Source organism: Sinocyclocheilus anshuiensis, unplaced genomic scaffold (assembly GCF_001515605.1).
Source record: "Sinocyclocheilus anshuiensis isolate Anshui unplaced genomic scaffold, SAMN03320099.WGS_v1.1 scaffold138, whole genome shotgun sequence".
NCBI classification, from domain to species: Eukaryota; Metazoa; Chordata; class Actinopteri; order Cypriniformes; family Cyprinidae; genus Sinocyclocheilus; species Sinocyclocheilus anshuiensis.
The window spans coordinates 199978-220598 of record NW_015546017.1 but is presented as its reverse complement, the minus strand read 5'-3'; the positions used below and the strand labels follow the sequence as shown (position 1 = coordinate 220598).

Sequence of the window (20621 nt, the reverse complement as noted above, 5' to 3'; positions counted from 1 at the left end):
ACACTATTTTCCTAATTAATGCTGTTCAGTTGCTTTGACACAATCTGTATTGTTAAAAGCGCCATATAAATAAAGGTGACTTGACTTGACTTGACTGAGTCGCGGTGCTTTGATGCCACACGTGACAGTGACGTGGCGTCGGCGACGTCTCGAGTCAGACAAAATTACTAACCGGCATGCACTGCTTCAAGTCACATTGCGATCGATCTGCGCAGTGCTGCATGAAGTCGAACGTACCTAATGAGCCTTGGCCACCCATGACCCTGTCTCCAGTTCACCACTGTTCCTTTCTTGGAGCACTTTTGATAGATACTGACCACTGCAGACCAGGAACACTCCACAAGAGCTGCAGTTTTGGAGATGCTCTGACCCAGTCATCTAGCCTTCACAATTTGGCCCTAGTCAAACTCGCTCAAATCCTTACGCTTGCCCATTTTTCCTGCTTCTAACACATCAACTTTAAGGACAAAATATTCAATTGCTGCCTAATATATCCCACCCACTAACAGGTGCCGTGATGAAGAGATAATCAGTGTTATTCACTTCACCTGTCAGTGGTCATAATGTTATGCCTGATTAGTGTATAATTATATAAAACGCTCTCTAGGTAGGCAGCTCACTAGGTTTTGGAACACAGCTATACTATGCAGAGTGAAAGAATTTGTCTGTCTTGTGTTTATTTTCTCTGTACTGCATGTTCTTTTCCCCATTCCTTGATTCACTCCCTCCCACATTATTTTCCATGTGTGTGGAGATCTATGGTTCTCGCCTTCATGTGTCAGCCAGTATTAATAGTCAAAGCACTTTAATAATGCATTAACCATCAATTATTAAGTGTGTGAGAGATAGGTGAATGTGGCCTAGCAGCACACCAATATTTGATTTGATCAGAGCAATAGAGTCCGGGGATTTGGAGATAAAGAGACCCACAGACACACACACAGGAACCTTTTGCACAGCGAGAGCTTTAGCTCATCGTTTACTGTGACCTTTTGAGAGCCTTTATTTCCAGATTAACTGTAGGCATTGTTCAAGAGGGGGTTCAGATATGACAAATAGTTTATGATGAAAAACTGTAAGCATATGAATATATATTTTTTTGTCATTTGGTATGAAGAAGCTTTTAAAGTGCCTTGTAAATGAATGTCATATATGAAGGATACATTATCTTCTAGGTATTGTATAATCGCACATGCTTTCATATGAGGGGTCTAAGAAAACGAATGTGTGGATGTGTGTTGAACAGCTGCTCCACGTTCAGATGAAAGGAGAAAAAAACAGGTTTCATAGTCCATCTATGGTTACAGCTGTTTCATGCAGTTTTAAAAGAAACAGAAGACACAGACAGAAAGGAAAGACCATGGCAAAGAGGGTCCTATGTGACTGAACTAAAAGAACACAAAGAGGCAGAGAGAGACTACAGAGAAGATGTATTCATTGAAATCCAATACCCTCAAAGGCATATGGATGATGTCTGTGACAGCACTGCATTGATACATCTCAAACAGGACAGTATTTGTTCATTAAACTGGCTCATATGCTCTGGTGCAACACATTAGATAAGGATTATGAAAAAATCCTTGGATTATGAAGAAATGAAGGAGAAACCATTACACCTATGGAATGTCCCCATAAAACATGGAAACACAACAGTGTGTGTGTGCGTGTGTGACCAAAGATTAAAGTCAATTCTGAGAATTGGTTCTAAACGCATTATAATTGTTACAAATGTATTGCCGAAACACATTACAAAGACTGTGAATTCTGTAGTACTGAATAGTGGAGTTAGACCGTTAAACAGTTTTTCACCAATTCTGTGTTCGGGATTTTTTGGGCGGGGCTAAAATCATGGCCCCTCGCCTAACACTATAATAACTGTCGATGACACACCGGAACAATATGTATGGCTTTGTAAATCCAATTAAGCTGCGTGGAGCATCCATTCAGGCTGTAGTTGCATTTGACAGTTAAGAGGCAGCAGCTTTCTCGCGAGTGGGTGTGGTTTCAGCGCAGACAGCAGACACGCCCCCAGCGTTTGAGAGCAGAGTATACCGCCCATTTTTTCGAGAGAGATTGATAACTTATTTTATGTACTTAGCGGATTTTTTTATCATTCAAATTTGGCTGAGTGGTTAATAATACTTTTTTCTGTGGTGTGACAAACTCAGAACACATACTTAATATTGACTTTACAGGGACTTTAAGACTCGTATAATGCAGCAACGAACTCTGTGTACAGTCTCTGAATCTAAAATACATATTCATTTGACATTTGCATCTTCTGCAAAACAAACCTTATCCCATTCTTATCCCAGAATATCTTTTTTGTTTCATCAGGTTTAGAACGAGGTTGAGTATATGATGAGAAAAAAATCATTTTGGAGGGAACTATTGCTGTTAAACACTGCAAAGCAAACAAAACAAAACTGCATATGTAAATATGTATTTTAGCTATCATTCACATTTAGGTTAGAAGATGCTGTCTTATCCCGGCAGCTTATCAAGATTCCTTTTACTAACAGCTGAAGGCCATTTCACCTGCTACTATCTTGCTTCTAGAAGCTTCACAGCAAGGTTTTTGGGAGGTCTTTGTGTTGTGTACAGCTCCAATGAATGCTTTCAGATGAAGCAGACAGGTGAGCATTTTTTTTAAATTAAATTACCCACAGACAGAATCTGTTTATGGCAATGATTTCCATTTGAAATAAAAGCCTGGGCTTTCTTTTAATTTTTGTTTTTGTAAAATTTTCTTCCATTTACTTGTTTTTTTCCCCTCCATGTTATTCATATTATTTTATGCATGTGTTTATTAGTATGTTTTCATCCATGTGCTTATAAAGCGAACTGATTAGAGCAGCATGACACAGAACGGTCCTATGTAAATTAAGCCATTAGGGATAGCAGTAAAGGCAATTTATCACTAATGTATGTATCTGTTGTAGCTACTTTCAGAACTATATTTTTATCTGTTGATTTATATTAAAATTCATGTCATTTCACAATTTTAGCAAGAATGTGTTAACATTTTGATGTTTCATAATCTTGCTATATTTAATTAATATTTAAAATATAAATCGGTGTCAAATTTATGACAGGTTAACTTGGGCCCAACATGTGTTAAGCTTATGTTTTTTTCCTGGGCAGTAATAGATGCAATGCGCAATGCAATGCCCCATTAACATTGAGTATTGATCTAGCAGATATCATTAGGGTATACAATACTGTACAAGATCATGTGATTCACAGAAGAAAAAAGACATTTACATGGATTATATTGTTATTTGTCATCAAAAGTAACTTACAGGGCAGTTACTGCAGCAACCAGTAGGCTAAGTGCCTCGCTGAAGGACACAATAGGTCATAAAATCATGAATCCTCATGAATACTACTGGGTTTCACATCTGGGCTGCTTGCCGAGCTCATTAAGCTCTACAATACCCCAAAAAGCACTGACCTTTTCTAGTGCAGTGCATGGAGAGATATTCACACATTTCCAAAATATTTAAACAGAAAACATTTCATTGTTAACTCATGCTTGACTCAAATTCGAGTGGCTACACTAGATTTTCCTGAAAATTATTACTATGTGAATCAGATTTCTATGTATATATTTATGTCAACATTTTTCTTCATATCTTTCTTCAAGGACCGGAGAGTGTGTTAAGAATGCGAATGTAAGTGTGGGAATGACAGATACGGTGTATGGAATAGCAAACACAGACTCAAGTACATGTGAGCTGGATTGCTAATATCTCTTGCATGAAAGCACAAGGTAATGTCAGGATGCAGGCTTCATATTTATACCAGCTCTGGGCAACTGGTCAACTGGTCCAAAGCAACATAGCCAATGGTAAAAACGAGGAATTTGTAGGTATCAGATGATGTTGTGAAAATCCTAGAAAGCTGCCTACTGAGAAAGCATTTTAAGGGATAATTGCAAGATGAAAAGTATGCTTATGCTGCCTTCTAAAATATGTTGATTTGGACAAATTTAAAGGCACGTATCCTCGGCAGAGAAGGCAGAAAGCTCAGTAAAAAAAATCCTTCCAAGTTGTTGGACCAGGCGAGAGAATCATACTGCACATTGTAAATAGTCCATTTCATTCATTCGAAAGTAATACATAAAAAAAGTTTAATCCAACTAAAATGGACTATTTCACCCAATTTTGGCGAATTACTATACTATACTATACTATACTATACTATACTTGTATTGTGTTGAGCCTCCTGTCTGCTTTACGTGTTAATAAATTAGCATACTGTTGGGCCTGTACAGTTCATAGTAATATTACATAAATTCCTTGTTTTATTTTGATTGATTGATTGATTGATTGAACCCTTGATGACCCTTGATGTACAGCATGTAGGTCTATCACTTTGAAGGTTCCATTTCAATTAGAATGCTGCCTTAAGATGTGGTCACACATTAGCAAAATTTCTGCATAATTTTGCGGCAAAAAGGTCCATTGTCCAGTGTCAATGGTGTAGCAATCCAAGAACACAGAAGTCACTTTTAAACCAAGCAGCTTTCTATTGGTCAGTGTGATGAATTTGCGTGACCAACTTAAATACAAGTAAAATTTCAACTGAAATGACTGTATTCCGCAGGTGAAAATTGCTGAACAATGGTAAATGTAACTGCTCATTTAGAAGGTAGCTGGCTTACACAGGCAGCTCACTAAGTTTTGGAGCTGAGCTTGTATGTTTGCAGCTTGCATGTCATGTATTGGCAAGCACATTAGAAAAACCATACATCACATCATCATCAACAGCAGCTGAATCTCGCAGATAATATATGCATTAATATGCATAACAAAGGAAGACAATAATGAGAAAATGAAGCCAATGAGCCGAATGTGTGTGTGTGTGTGTGTGTGTGTGTGTGTGTAATGGGGGGAGGGGGATAGTTACTGTTCAGTAGACTTGAAAATTATATGGGAATCCTCCCTCGAAACAATAAGAACTACAGATAGTGGGAGGATGAGATTCGCTGAGCAAGTGAGTGTGTGTGTTAAGGTGGTTTAAAAGAGCGATTATTTAGCTCATTTATAATGTCTGAATTATGTCATAAATTATACAATGATATTAATGGATGGTGTGTGTGCATGTGTGGGCAGTTTTTATTGTATTGGCCTGTCTCAATATCACATAGGAAGCACAACTAATAGTGACAGGTAGGAGGAATTTAAATGGGCTTTGAAATTGCTGTGAAATTGTAATACAGAAGCCATTGAATAAGTCAGCATGACTGACACACAGAAATGTATTTGCACTAGCTGTATAGTGTTACCAATGACCTTTGAGTCTGTATGTAATTGTTTCATTTTGTTTTCAGTTTTCCTCAGTTAGCAGCACATATTTTACCTGAATAATAAAAAAGTGTGATTTTTTTGTGCCACTAGTGACACCAAATAGAATTGCATGGAATCTGTTGCTCTGAGCCGGGTGCCTGGCAGTGTTTAAAACATGTTTGAATGTTTTGAATGTTGGTGCCTTTATTAAATCAAGAATTTTTTTTAATGAAACTAGAACAAATTTCTGCTTAGATTTTTCATAAAATCATTCTTGACTAAATTGTCTCACAATTTAGACCAAAATTCCTTCTGGTTTTGTTTCATCATTGAGCTTGATTGTGTGTGTGTGTGTGTGTGTTTGCATTTTGCAATTGAGATGACTGGCAAAAAATGGCCCAATTATCATAAATGATCTCCTGAACCCTACTGTTTGTGTGTAATCTCACCCAGTATAGCCAGCACAGTGTTGTCCTTAAGCACTTCCATGGAGCCTGAGCAGACAAAGTAGATGGCCTGCAGAGCGTCACCCTGGCGAATGAGGAACTCTCCTGGAGCACAGAAGGAGGTTTTGATAATGAGCGACAGAGAGCGCAGACACCCTCGACTGGCCGACTCAAACAGAGGCAGCTGGAGCAGCTCTTTATTCAGGTGCATAGCAATGTCAGCCCGCAGTTCATCTGGGAAGTCCTTCAAAAGCTGGGAGAGGACAAAGAGATCTTTTATTTGAAGCACTTACTTTTACTTCTCATTCTTGAAAAGCATAAAAACTTTCGATTTACAGTTGACCTTCAAGGAAACAATTGCAGCAAAGAAACTGTAGCTGAGTCTTCTACTTAGACTTTAATGGGAGATGATACTGATATCAAAGCAAAGAGACGGTTATGAGTTATGTAACAAGTGTTTTGAATTGGGCTCTTTAAATACATTGTGAGTGTAAGATGGAATCTCTTGTTTATGAGCAGATCAGAGTTATGGATGAGACAGAGAATGGAAAGAGAAAATAAATCAAATGATAAAAGATAAGAGGGATTATGAAACAGAATGAGCAATAGAAAGAGAGCATGGTGAAGTGAAAAGAGAATAAAAAAGGATAATATGCTTTAATCTTAGACAGATGCATCAAATCACACTAGTGAAATCAAGAAGGCTAATAATAAGCAATGCAGATTGGAATCAACTGTTGTATAGAAAAGGAGCTAAAATTACATAAAATGTAATACTATGCTCATAATATTTTATTACAAGTTTTTTTCAGATTTCCTATATTTTGGCCTGTAAGGCTACGGGTCAATGGGAGATCCAGCATTCTCCATTAAGATGTGTAACATTCGCGTAGAGAAGTGATAAATGCAAAATGCATTATCTGTAAATGTTAAAAACATTTTCTCCTGGAGGTCATGGAATATCGAATCAATTATGAGTTAATACCAAATTATGCCAAGTTAACATGCTACTCTGTACTCAATAATTATGAATTTACTATCAAAATAGGATCAATAGGATTTTGTTGCTTTTTTTTTTTTTGGCCAGAGCAGGTAAAATAGTTTGTTAGATCTTTAATTACATATTATTTATTTTTGCCCATGAAATGAGGTACTTATTAATGAGTGCAAATTCCACAAATACAGCATATTTCGGTGTCATATAACATCAACATTCCTTAAAAATCCAATTTTATATTTAATGAATTCTGTATATTTAATTTTGATGTTTTTTTTAATGTTTAATGCTGGAAAACTGCAGAAAATTGTAAATAAAATTTGTCAAAACTTTGCCAACAGAAAATCGCAAACCCCAATAGAAAAACAGCTGAAAATTAATCAACTCGTACAATAGTTTGACTTCCTGAGCTTGAAGATCATCAACAGATTCTAAATGTTAACTGACCTCTAACTGAAAAAGAGAGAAAAAAAGGTTCACTACTTATGAAATGTGCCACGAATTTAACAAGTTCAACAAGTGTCAGAGCTACTGATCCTTTCAGCATCAAGAAACCAAGAAAACCCAACAAGTGTTCAATGAGTAGATCAGAACAGTAGTTCAGTAAGTCCTACATGACTGCACATACTGTCCACACTTACAGTACAACAGTTTGAGCATGATTGATAAATTGTGAACTTATTTTGATGAAAGTTTAAAAGTACTACCTCGCTGACATCGATGCCATTGTTGACAGACCATGTCGTCTGAAAGCACTCCAGCATGCGCTGCGCGAGGGCCTTGGGCAGTCGATGCACGCGGATGAAGTCTTTGAGGTCTTTGGTACGAGTGTGATAGAGCGAGCGGCGCGAGTACATCCTCTGGATAATGGCCGTCACGTTACCGAAGACCGCGGCATGCATGAGTGCTGGGGAAAGACACATAAAGCAAACATTTCAGGTGACTTAATGAATTTGAACAATGACATTGTTGTGCTGTATGTTTTTTGCAAAAAGTGTTCTTTCAAGTTTTCAACATCATGACAGCACATTAATAAGGAAGTACACTTAAAATGGAATAAATCCGTTTCTTTAAACAAGTTTTTAATATGTTTAATACATACATTTATACCTCCCTATAGACTTTTTAGGCTCAGTGGAGGAAGTGTAACCTCGCTAAAGGTTTGATAAATATGATAAAGGCAAGATTATTATATAAGTATTACATCTGCCTGTATAAACATCTGTATTAACATCCATCTGTCTGATCGCAGGTGGTCAGCCATTTACAGAGAGGAATAGAGCCAGAATGCCATTTACACATGGTGTTAACATGAGTCTCCAGTAATAATTTGTAATCAGTGTTTTATCAGGCTGTTGCTTTAAAAGTCACACCTAGCTAGTAAAATGTAAAACCATTGTTCCGTTGCAATGATGGACAGTCCTTTGATGTTGTACATCAGGATGCATTCGTGTTTATGCCACAAATGCAATATCCAATCTTTGTGATGGCCACTTGTGATCTGATCACCTGAGACAGATTTTAGCAGGAGTTAAGGTTTAGTCATTTGGTGAGAAGGGGATCAGTTTTAACATCTTGCTCCAGCCTATTTTCTTTCTATTGCTATATATCTATTATTCAGTTTTCACTCCACCACCAAACTCTAAATGATCTATTTATTTAACATTGTGAACTTTGCCAACATGAGTGTAAACAATCGAGAAGGATTGGAGAGTACTCATGGAGTGCTAATTGAAGTCTACATAAATTGTTGCGGAAATTGCATGCCGCTCTTCTGTTCAAGAACTGCGCTCAACCCAGGTGCAGCCACTTATGCTATGTGCCTTGGATGAGCTTTTTGATTAACTCCATGAAAATCTTCAAAGTAGGTGAAATAGGGCAAAAGAATTATTAAGAGCTAATAAAACCACCATCAGGTTTCAACCACCTGATTCCAGTAGGAAGGACAAACGATTTCTCTTGCTGAATTGTCTTTCCAAGACAGGAGGAAGATTCTATGGAGACCTTTTCTTAATTCTCGAGTTTCCGTGTGGTCTGTGCAGCCAATATGAACTCAAACATGTCTCATCAAATCATTCCAATACCAAATCATCTGAGCAGTGGTCACTACATGAATTTGATATCTCCTTTCATGATTGGAGGCACTTACTGAAGAGGCACTTCAGAAAAGGCATATTCCACAAATACTGTACACATTGGTATCTTTTAATATCAACATTACTTAAAAATCAAGTGCTATATTTAATACACATTGTATATTTATTTTTTGCTAGAAAATTGTGCACACAATTCTAAATAAAAATGATCAAAACTCGTACAACAGTTTGACCTCCTGAGGTTCAAGATGATTAACAATTTCTACATATTAAGCAACTCTTTCACTGACCATTAGTATTATGTTCTTATTTATTGCATTATGTTTTGAAGCATATACAATGTTACTCTATGTGACCTTGCAAATTGAGAACAAGTGTTTTGAAATGAACTGAATCAAATCAAATCGAACTTTTATTTCTGCTAATTAATTTTAGTTATTCATGTTGTGTACACTATGACAGAATTATCAGTTTTGGGTTAACCATTCCTTTAAATGAAGCATAACCAAGAAGTTAATTAAGTCTAAGCTATGAAAGCGCAGCCTCTGGGAAGTAAACCTTTACTCTGGATTAGGTGGTGGACATTATATTGTACTGTAGTCTGATTAATACAATAAATATGCTCACTCGTTTCACATAATTATGGTAATTTTAGGCATATCAGTGTTCCCCAAATACCCTCTGTGTGTATGATCTCTGTGTGTGGGTAGGAGCCCAACTGTCAGCTGGCTAGGACAGAAATGGCCCTTAGTGGTAGGATTTGGTGACAGATAGATTCAGTGTGCATGTATGTGAGTGTGCATGGATTCAGCCATCCTCATTTGGCCTTCCAAAGTGCAATGAAGCCTGCGTCTCTCTCTTCATGGCCCAGAGGACATGCCTTAAAATTCAATCCACTCTCACACCATCTCCCTGAAACCCACATAGGGCACATGCGGCCGAAAAATCATTACAGCTGTCTCAGCAGATAACAAGCCGCTCCATTTCTGTAGCAGGCGAATCCCGATGTTAGAAGAAGACGGCTAAGAGTGGCCAGCGTAAGCCTCCTTCTAAGAGTTAAACTGGTTAGGATGTATAAAGAATGTAAAAAAAATCCACAAAAATATGCCAACACTAAGGTGTTGAATCATACAAATGAAGACATGCTGAATTCAAACTTTCAAGTCACTCGTTTTAAAATTAAACATGAAAGCAACATGTTGTGAGACATACAGAATGTTGTCCATTATCATAAATTGATAAATGCAGGAATACTGGACAAATATGTACTCAACCAGCACTGCTTCTATAAATATGGTTGAAGATTCTGAGGTAATTAAACTATGGTCAATAAACCTTACCTACCACTGGGAAATGTGTTGAAGATAAAGATAATCAATAAGTAGCAAAGCTTAATGAATAACATGGTCAAAGGAAATGTTGTTGCTCTAAGAATGGAGCCCTGTGGGAAATGTAGATTAAAAGTAAATGAGGTCAGATGGACACACAAACTTAATCGTCACTGCTAAAGACTACTCCAATAAAGCAAATGCACCTCTGTGTCTTATCTTACGAAGAATGCAGTCCTTTGGGAAATTCAAGGAGTCTATAGAAGTTTAGACCTTGGGGAAAATGTACTCATTAGTGCACTTGATGTGGACTTGCGGTCTTCTAGCCATCTTTTGCATGTCTATGTGAAGTCTACATAAATCTAGGGAGTCCATCTATAAATTTAGAGTGAAATGGGTGCTCATGAGTGCCCCCTTTTTTTTAGTTTATCACAACAGTTCATGAAACATTGTCTTGGCCAATCATATGAGAATGCATGGTGAAAAAAAAAACAGGTTTAATGTTGATCACAGTAATTTTTTTAGACTACAGATTATTTATGTGTTCTTGTCTTATTGTTGTGCTTTTATTTTGTGCCTTTGCAATATTTAATCACTTTGTTACTTTGCCAATTACCTGTTGATCATGTATAAAATGTTGTTAAATAAAAAAATAAAAAAACAGAATTAGCTGATTTATGTTTTTCAGTCTGTCCCAAATGTGCACTATTACATATAAACAAACACACCAATTTGTATTGTGGGGTGGTGGAACCATCATAATCTTGAACATTTTAAGTGTTAAATCATCACTGCTTGAGAAGACTAAATTATTTTTCTGAATATTGATGTCTGGTGGGGGTGGGAAAGATAACAAAGGGAACATTTGGATCCCCCCAAGCTAAGAGAAGTTATTAAACCATGTCTTTAACACAACGATTAAGGAAACAAGAGCGGAATTCTACCAGAGGGGCACAAATACACTTGTCCCAGTATACATGACATCCACATCATCTTCAACCTTCAAGATTTAATATTCTTGTTTAGATAGACATTCCTGTTAGATTCCTGTTTCCCAAAATTCTTGCAACAGAATCTTGACATAATTAAAAATTATGGATAATTTTCTTTAAAAATTAAAAATGAATATTAAAAATATATATATTGTTGGATTGAAGATATTACCTAGAATTACTGTTAGCTGATACCTAATTAGCATAGTTATGGATTGTTATTTTTTGATATTTTGTCTATTGTGTGTGTTTCTTTATACATATAATAGTACTCCTAATCCTTTCCACTGGAGTACACAACCGTTTAAAGGTTTGGGGTCTTGAATATTCATCTTTGCCATCGCAGGAATAAATTACATTTTAATATATATGCAAATATAAAATTTACTTTAAATTGTAATAATATTTCACAATATTTTTAAATGCAGCCTTGGTGAGCATAAAAGACAACTTTCAAGAACATTAAAAAAATCTTACACTTTTAAACAATAGTGTATATAGATATTTTAAACTGATCAAGAAAAAAGAACACTCGAAAAAATCAATTATCAATGTTTAGAAATCCAATATGTACATCCTTGTAGTAAAGCAATATAAATCCAAAACTCAAAATCATTTAAAAATGTGTGACTTGCACTTACCTCCAATCAGCATGGTGCAGATAGAGAAGATCTTCTCTGAGTCAGTATTAGCTGAGACATTGCCAAAGCCCACGCTGGTCAGACTGCTTAAAGCGAAGTACAGTGATGTCACATATGAACTCCGAATCGAGGGCCCGCCTCCCAGTACGGCTCCAGTTTGTCCTGCGTTTGAAGTGCCCACTGGTCCCGCTCCTGTTGTGTTCCATTGGCTCGAGTTCCACACAGACTCATGTCCCACCAGATCAGTGCCGTTCCACTGGCTTGAATTGACCACCAATCTATCCAAGATGGTGGGGCGCAGTGAATCAGGAATGAGGGATGCAAGAGGGGACAGTAAATAGGGGGTGCCCAGACGTTTACCCAGCTCATGCAACCAGCCTACGAGAAATGAAGAAAATGTAACATTTACTCATTTGTCATATGTTTTGACCTGATAAATTGTCTAGAATGTTCATAATTTGTCATAATGTAGGTTTGGTGATTGTTCTAACAATCCATTTCTTTTTTTCATTTGTGTTTGGCAATATAACTACCCAAAATGCAGTGAGGTTGTCACTCCAAAAACTTTTTCAGTGAGTACATGGCCACTGTCCAGGGTTCTTAGGTCACTGTCAGAACTGAGCAGATACAGAGCGACTGTCCCTGTCCATGGTGCTGAATCGGAAGCATTTTGAACATCAGTTGGTTTGCAGTAGACTGAACTTTCCTCTGGAGACTCTACTTTTCTTCCCTGTGTCACTGGTTCTATACATTTTCTTTCTCTTTCTCTCTCTTCTCTCCCTGCTTGTTTGTCTATAAGTGTCTAGTTTGGAGGTAGTACAGGTACCATATATGGCATTAGAAGTAATATTTTTGAGAGAACCAGAAAAACTGACAAGGAGACCAAAAAGAAGGTCAGAAAGGGAATGAGAATGAGAGAAACTCTTGCTAGCAGTTGTCAGGGAAGGTTTGATGCACAATCACACATGACAAAACCTCCTTCACAAATACACAAACAAACACTCACTTTTCTCATTTACACAGCGACCAGCTTCAGTTTACATGACCTTTCTCGTGCATACATACACCAGAAACCTGGGTCATTCTTTTCCTGACATAAAAACTTATCCAAAGTCTTCCCTTTGTTGTATGTAATGTGTCTTCATGTGCTAATAGGCAGAAAAGTGTCCTTCATATGTGCTGGACACTTTATTTGGCTGCTATAGATATCTGATTTCTAACAATCCCTTCCAAAGTTCCTCATATTAGTATGTGCTGATTTGTTCTTATATCTATATACCTTTTTTCCTCTTTGTGCTCTGGTTTGTGTCTACTGTGTTTTAAGATAAATATTTCCATGGCTTTGTTCAGATCAAGGATTGTTATGGAGAAGTATGCAGCTCCATTTCCCACTCACTTTCACTTTTGCTTTCTAAAATCACTTATAAAATCACTGGTTGACCAGGTAAAAGAGTATATAAAATGACTACAACTACCAGTAGTAAGTAATAATGCATTAACATATTTACATTGAGAAAGATTTGATAATAATATTGAGTCAGAGTGTTATAATTGCCCCCATTACACAAATGGTATTAACCCACTGTATCTGAAACGAGAGCACACCTCAAAGTAATAATATAATTGCTTTAATACTTAATAATACTACACAATAGTTTTCCCTTTTATATGGTGATAATGGTTTTAGCTAGCAGGAATAATGTGCATTTAACAGACCTACATTGTGAAGATTTTAAATAACTACATTTTATCTTCAACTATTTTATTGTAATGAAATATTGATCCTCACACATTTTCAAGATTACATTTTTCAGGTTTTAAATGTTAAAATTGCCCCAAACTCACAGCCATGATTAAATCCTGTATAGTAGCTGCACTCACATTAACATTTAACCAACAACTTAGAGACAAAATATATATTATTTACATTCAAAGGCATCAAAACTTAATATTTGCATGTGTGTGTGAAAGCTGTGGATGTCTGGACTGGCTGAGTGAAGCTGGTATGTATTAGTGAGAGTGTTTTCTCCAGACACCACTGAGATTTATGCAAGCTTTTCTGTCACATTATTTGTGTAGAATAAAAAAAAAATATGTTTTTGACAATTCAATTGCACTTGATGACAAAGTGCATAATTATTTGTGAAAAACAGCCATCAACCAGTGCTTGACAAGCTTACAGTCTCTACAATGAATAGAACAAATGTAAATGTAATACTAGCAAAGAGCACTGCCGAAGATTAATTTATACCAGTAATGCTCTGATGGAACAGCCTTGAGAAACATATACTTTACAAATCCTGCTGTTTATTTAGGATGAAAATATGAATAGAAAGTGAATGATGAATGGAAAAATGGTGTCTCAAACCACAAAGGTTACTTTGGGTTGTAAATCACCGCAGGAGGAAAAAGGGACAAGTACACAAGAAAAATACATTTGAATATCTAATATACCTAATGTAAGTATATGTTTGATACGGTTGTGAGGCGCACATTATTTATTCATGGCATGAGAAGGGAGCCAAAGAGAAGCCCATGGGTAATGACATATATGACAAAAAGCAAAGATAGCTCTTTGAGCAGTGAGAAAAGACAAGTAGAAAGGGAATGGATTTCTTCAAGATAGTGTTAGCTTGGGTTAGGGGTTAAATAAAGGGGGTTGTACATGATACTCAAGCAGGAATGTAGGAGTCAGTGTTGGATGAGGAAGGTAAGGGAGACTGATGTGCAAGAAGAGGATATTAAAATGCATGTAATGATAAGACCAAAAGGATAATATATTTCTAGCAGTGAGGGATCTCTGTTCTCTTCCAAACCACTTGAGAAAGAATCAAGAGTTTTGACTGATTTGACAGTATGATTTTTGGAGCCAAATTGAAAATCCTCTCTAGTCTCTCAAGGTCTGCTGGGCAGCTAGCCATTAAAAAGAACAGTGTTCTGCTGAAGTGAGGCCAATGAAGTGAGCGATATGGAGAAAAAAAATGAAGAGGGAGTCACAGAACAACCAGAGTTCAATCAGCTCCTGAGGGAACCCTCAGAGAAACCTTTCATTATTGATATGGCAAAACTACAATATATTTACTATACATCCTTTTATGTCCCTATTTCCAACACAGATAGACAGCACTACTCAAAATTACTTCAATATTTCATTATCATCAATAACACTGCCTCACAAAGGCAAATGATAATTACTGTAAAGAGCCAAGCTGAAACTGGTTCTCACCAGATATAAAACAACTTCTTGTAAATCTGTTACATTTCCAAATTCTACATTCGCCATTTGAAAGCCGAACTGTCACACATTTGAGTCTCATTAAACACTGGATGTGTGTTGTATTTCAGTGCTAAAATATTCCTTCTGATGTGCTACAAACTTCCATTTCCACTAGCAAAACTAGATGTGTCATGGCAGCCTCATCTGCTTAATATTTAATGGCTGGGCAATGTAGAACTGGGTGAGAGGGAATGGTGGGTAATATTGCTGGCACAACAGCAGAGACTGGATATTGGAGTAGTATCCCTGCTTTTAAGGAGAACATGTGGATGTAATTGAAACCACTGGCCAGCAGCCAGTGTGGAACAGTGGTCAGGGCTTAGATGTGCCTGAGGATATTGCTGATGCTGAGGCCAATCAGAATCACTTTCATTAGATATGACAGATGGTGTTAGACTGTACGCATATTGCAGGCAATTTTCTATGAATAACTGCTCAAATGGTATGTGCAAATAAGTTGGACACTCCCACATTTTAAGGTTTAAGTAATTAAATAACCTGAATCGCTCATAAATCACTTGTTTTTCTCCTGCGCGAATCGGTTCAGTGAATGATTCAATGACTCTCTTGTAAAGACACTTGTCAACACCTACTGCTGTAACTATGTAACCTGGAGAAAGATTCATAAAAAGTCCAATCAAATTAGAACTGAACTATATTTTTTAAATTAGTTTATAGGACTCCTAAAATATTTCCCCTAGTTTATCTTGGTCAAGAAAAAGACGAATGGCTTTTAATAAATCAAGTCCTGTGAGATTCATTCTGTCAAGATCATATCAATGTCATCATACACTCTTTTCTCACAGCCATTTCTTTTACCCTTGGTCTTTTTTCTTATTCATGAGGAGGGTAGCACAGGGGAGACTGAGCGAGAGGTTCATTTGTAAGGCAGACTGATGCAGTAATTCACCTGCTCATGAACAAATGTGAAAAAGGTAAGTTTGTTCAGACATGACACATGCTTGAATGATGTGAAGAGAATTACTTAAATCAGAGACTCATCAGTGTGCTGTTCGCAGAGCCAGAGAGATTGTTTTGTCCTTCTGAGGGTTATTTCTAGTTCAGCTTAGCCAGTACAAGGGATAAACATTGCATTTAAAATTTGTTAGAAGACCTTAAGAATCTGTTTGAATTAATTTACACTTGAAAGGTTGGTACAGCTATGTTGACAGTTTGTAGATATGGCACTCACCAATGTCCCAGGAACCAGGGCTGTTGTTCTCAATCTCGCTGCGGCCGATGATATACCAGACACAGGCCATCCAATGTGCCAGCAAGGCGAACATGGACATAAGTAATGTGAGTACCACTGCGCTGTACTGGGAGTAGCGCTCCAGCTTTTGCAGCAAGCGTAGAAGCCGTAACAATCGAACTGTTTTCAGCAGATGAACTCCAAAGTACTAAACAAACAGATATTGAATGCATAGCTTAAATAGCATAATAATTTAAGATGGCATGCCCAACACATGAAATGTGGTCTCCCACAAAGCTCTGTGTGAGGGCCGTTAACACCTCTAAAAACAAAAATAGGTTTATAAGGTTGTGAATAAACAGTTGACATAAAATTATCTTCAAAATAAGCAAACTTAACACTTACCACACTGACATTGAAGGCGTACAACAGGTCAAAAGGTAGCGCAGCAATCAGGTCCACAAAGAGCCAGGTGGTGACATAATGCACACAGATAGAGCGCGCATCATACACCACCTGGCCTGATGTGCTCACAAATGTGGTGCGAAAGTTTAACACAATATCTGTCAAAGGGATATAAAGAAAAAAATTATTTTAGAAAACTTAGAAGACACAGATATTTATTTGTTACTATATCACAGAAAACTCTATTTTATTCATTACCTGGTTCAGTGACAGGTTATAAAAGTTTGTTCTGGGTTTTATTGACAATAATGCTATTTAATGTAAGCTGCAATTACAGCAAATAGCACTTCAAAAGTTCAGTAAATGGCTTTGGGAACTATAGCACAGAAAAGCAGCTAAAAGCAACTTTTTATGTAGGAGCTTTTTTGCAAAAGTTTTGATGACACAAATAGTTGCTCTGTATTATGAAATTGTGTGTAATGAGCAGTAACAGATTCTGTCATTGAACACTACTGCTCTTAAGCAGTGCTTAATAACTCTTATGTTTTGTCTAATGGGTTTGTATATAAGTATATTCTTCACTGTATCCTTCAACAGTTAAAGACAGGAATCTGACTTTACTAATAAATTAATTAATTTGACAGTGGGCCTTCAGTGAGTTATTTCTGCACTATAAAACATCTTTAGCTTTGCTATTTGCTGAACCGTCCTTCAAAATCGTTTTAGTTTTGTCTCGTGATTTTGAAGCTTTAGAAATGCTAGATGCATTTTGTGACTTTGCTGAGTAACATCTAGAACTTTTTTCCAGCTCTGAGTAATTGATATATCTGGCCATATATTACCTCTGTGACATAAAAGACTGACTCAGAAATATATACGTACACCTGAAAAATAATAGAACGGTGTGCTACGAATCGGGGTACTTTATTAGCAGGCATTGGTATCAAAAGACATTTAATATCACCCAGGTAACATTATTGAGACAGAACTTCTTTTTTGCCAAACTAATGACATAGTAAAAAAAAAAACAATAGGACTGTAGGTTGAGCCTTACCTAACATAAAAAGGATTTCTACCAAGATGTCGCTCACACTCGGTGGATTTCTAGGGGTCGTCAACTCATCCCGCCCACCGACGACGGTGAAACAGACATTGTAGGGCACTGTAACTGCTACATAAAAGGTGGCTAACAAGATCAGCCAATCCCAGCCAGCTTTGAAGGTGCCGTAATGGAGAAGAATGAAACGGCTCTTCTGAATGGCTGCCACTTTGTACTCTGGGATGGGCGGCTTCTCACCGAACATGTTCTAAATGATAGCAATGTTCAGAAATGTTTATTTGATTTTTTCGTTTATTTTCAAGATTTTAATAAACGGTGCAGACCACTGTGAATTAAAGAGCTAATCCAACTCATTTTAGAAGAAGCAGTAAATAAATTTGTCTCATTGCTGGACACAGCATATTGTTATATATTTATCTTTACAAGGTCATTTTTGTATTTCCTTTGTATTTCCTTCAATAATGTTTCTACTTGAACTATTCTTAAGTTCTTAGGTCTAAATTATAAGAATATGAGTGTCTAACTGGGTCTTACATTGTTGATCTTGAGTTTGCTCTTGTCTTGCTTTTGCAGGTGTCCAGACAGCTGGTAAAGCACAGCTCTACTGCGTCGCCGGTTGGCATTGAAGCCTGGTGGCTGCGTGACCTTGTGCACCTCCAGCCCCGTCTCCTCGTCTGAGCAGAGAACAGCCATATATCATTTTAGTTTATTTCATTTCTGAATTGTTTGGCACAACACTAAATAACATCAAGTTATTCCAGAAAAACAAAAAATACTACATGTAGCTTTACTGTGCATCAGTAAAACATAAGCACAGATTTCCACCATTACTTCACTTAAGTTATTAGAAAATTCTAGCTTAATTTCTTACCCATAACCATTTGAGTGAATGAACTTAACACTGAAATCACTATTACATTTAGCCATTAGCACTGTCTGCAAAAACAAATTACATTTGCATTCATTTTTTTATCAAGGGTTTGTAAATATGACAAAAGAGAAATGCATCCAATGAAAAACACAGCAAACGAAAAAAAAAGAAGGAAAAACAGTTATTTATTTGAACAATTATGAACACAGATAGATTACATTGTGGGAAATAAGCAACCAAATTTATAATAAACAATTAAAGCCTTTAGAAGCTCTTTGAAAAAGGCGAAATATGCCAATTTAGATTATAATACAGTTTGTGGTTCTTCTCCTTCCCTCTCTAAGGCTATCCGACTTTCATTCTGTCCACTGCACCAGGGGTGTTCAGAGTCATTCTGAAAGGTGGCCTGATTTTGTAGCATACTGACTTTGTAGCCAGAATTTGTTTATAAAGCAACAGTTCACCCTAAAATAAAAATTCATAATTTGTACTCTTTATCTAATGCATTGCCTGTAAGATTTTTCTGTCTTTTTTCTATGGAACACAAAATAGACATTTTGTTTGCTTTTTGTTTTTTCAACAAAAATATCTTAAGCTCCAAAAGGATAAAAAAGTACTATATTTTCAACAATTTTCAGTAAATAATGTCTTCAGTTTCAGTTTGTTCCCCTCAGAAACCTGTAGTATGGCTTTGTAAATTTGTGGAAAAATAGTATATTTCTTTTTGAGGTGAACTATTCATTTAATTTGACTAGGAACAAGAAACAATAAAAATTAAAGGAATAATTGTTTGATTATTACATAATTATTATTTAGTATTATTTATTTTCAGTACACTGCTGTTCAAAAGTTGGGGTAGGTAAGACTTTTTTCATTTTATGTTTTTGAAACATTATGCTCACCAAGGCTGTATTTATTTGATTAAAAGAAAAACACAGTAATATTGTGTTTTCTATATGACTTCACACTTTTGGCAATATATAGTATCTGTTTTGTTGAGAAAATAAAATAAGAAAGTAGGGAAAGACATTAAAGTAGATTTGCTCCCTTCTCATATGCTAACATGTTCCCGTCAGGCTATCCTTCACTGAAGTGTTGATTTTAATTGATGACTTTGGTTTACATGACTAATTTGGAGAGAGCCATCTGTCAGCTTCTTGTATAGATGTCTTACAAATCCTCTAATTTATTTCTAGTTCTTTCCAAATCCTCATTCCATCCTTTTTTATTTTATTTATTGGCTTTTTTCCCTTTATCACATAAATCCAACCCTGCTTTTTAAAAGAATATTTGGCGTAGTCAACATAAGACATAAGAATGTAACTCACTTTTTAAATTGATTCCAATTATTCACTTTTAATGAGTTGACATCACTGAGCAGATATATATTATTACTAGTGCCAGTACAATGTTTATCCTTCAGCCAAATGAACAGTAACTGTGCTTTGACTCAAGCTCAGGCCACTAAAGGGAGCTTCTTCCCGGCCCTCCCTGTGCCTTGTGTGCGTCTTTTCTTCTCTCTCTTTATCAGTGTACCGTTCCCTCTCTCTCTCTGGGGAGGAGAGGTGTCAGGATTACTGTAACAGCGAGCACCACACGAGATGCTGCTGGTCTGTATCGAAGCATCCAAAACACATGATTCAGTGGCCAAAAATGATGGAGAGGGAATGAGAAACAGAGGATAGGATACTTGCTAAGTATGACATTGACTAGACCAGGTGTTTGAGGTGTGTGTGAATATTAATTGAATTAAGGGAAAATAAGAATAATCATCTCGTAATTGTCAGGATTATGGACTATTCTGTGTGTGTTTTTGCCCCTGTGACCCAGTTTCTTCCTCATGTTGATTGTGTTAATTTGATTCCAGGTGTGTCTCGTTCCTAAAAGCCCTAGTCCTTTCAGTTCTTGTTTGTCGGTTCTACTTGTTGAATGTCCTCCTTGTTCTCGGTTTTCCTGTGGATTATTAAAGACTGTGTTATTCAAGTACTCCTCGTTTCCTCGTTCCTTGCTCCCCGAGTGAATTGT

At 36.7% G+C, this 20621-nt stretch overlaps 1 protein-coding gene across 1 annotated transcript in view; it reads right to left on the bottom strand.

The window, feature by feature from the left end:
• The window catches only part of LOC107698521 (potassium voltage-gated channel subfamily H member 3-like), a 100569-nt gene that overhangs the window by 13724 nt on the left and 66224 nt on the right, over positions 1-20621 (bottom strand). The window contains exons 3-9 of the mRNA XM_016499542.1: positions 18260-18399; positions 17720-17972; positions 16666-16823; positions 16261-16468; positions 11792-12169; positions 7442-7641; positions 5741-5990 (exon numbers count right to left, since the gene is read on the bottom strand). Coding sequence (XP_016355028.1) covers positions 5741-5990; positions 7442-7641; positions 11792-12169; positions 16261-16468; positions 16666-16823; positions 17720-17972; positions 18260-18399 — 1587 coding nt within the window. The remainder of the gene's footprint in view (positions 1-5740; positions 5991-7441; positions 7642-11791; positions 12170-16260; positions 16469-16665; positions 16824-17719; positions 17973-18259; positions 18400-20621) is intronic.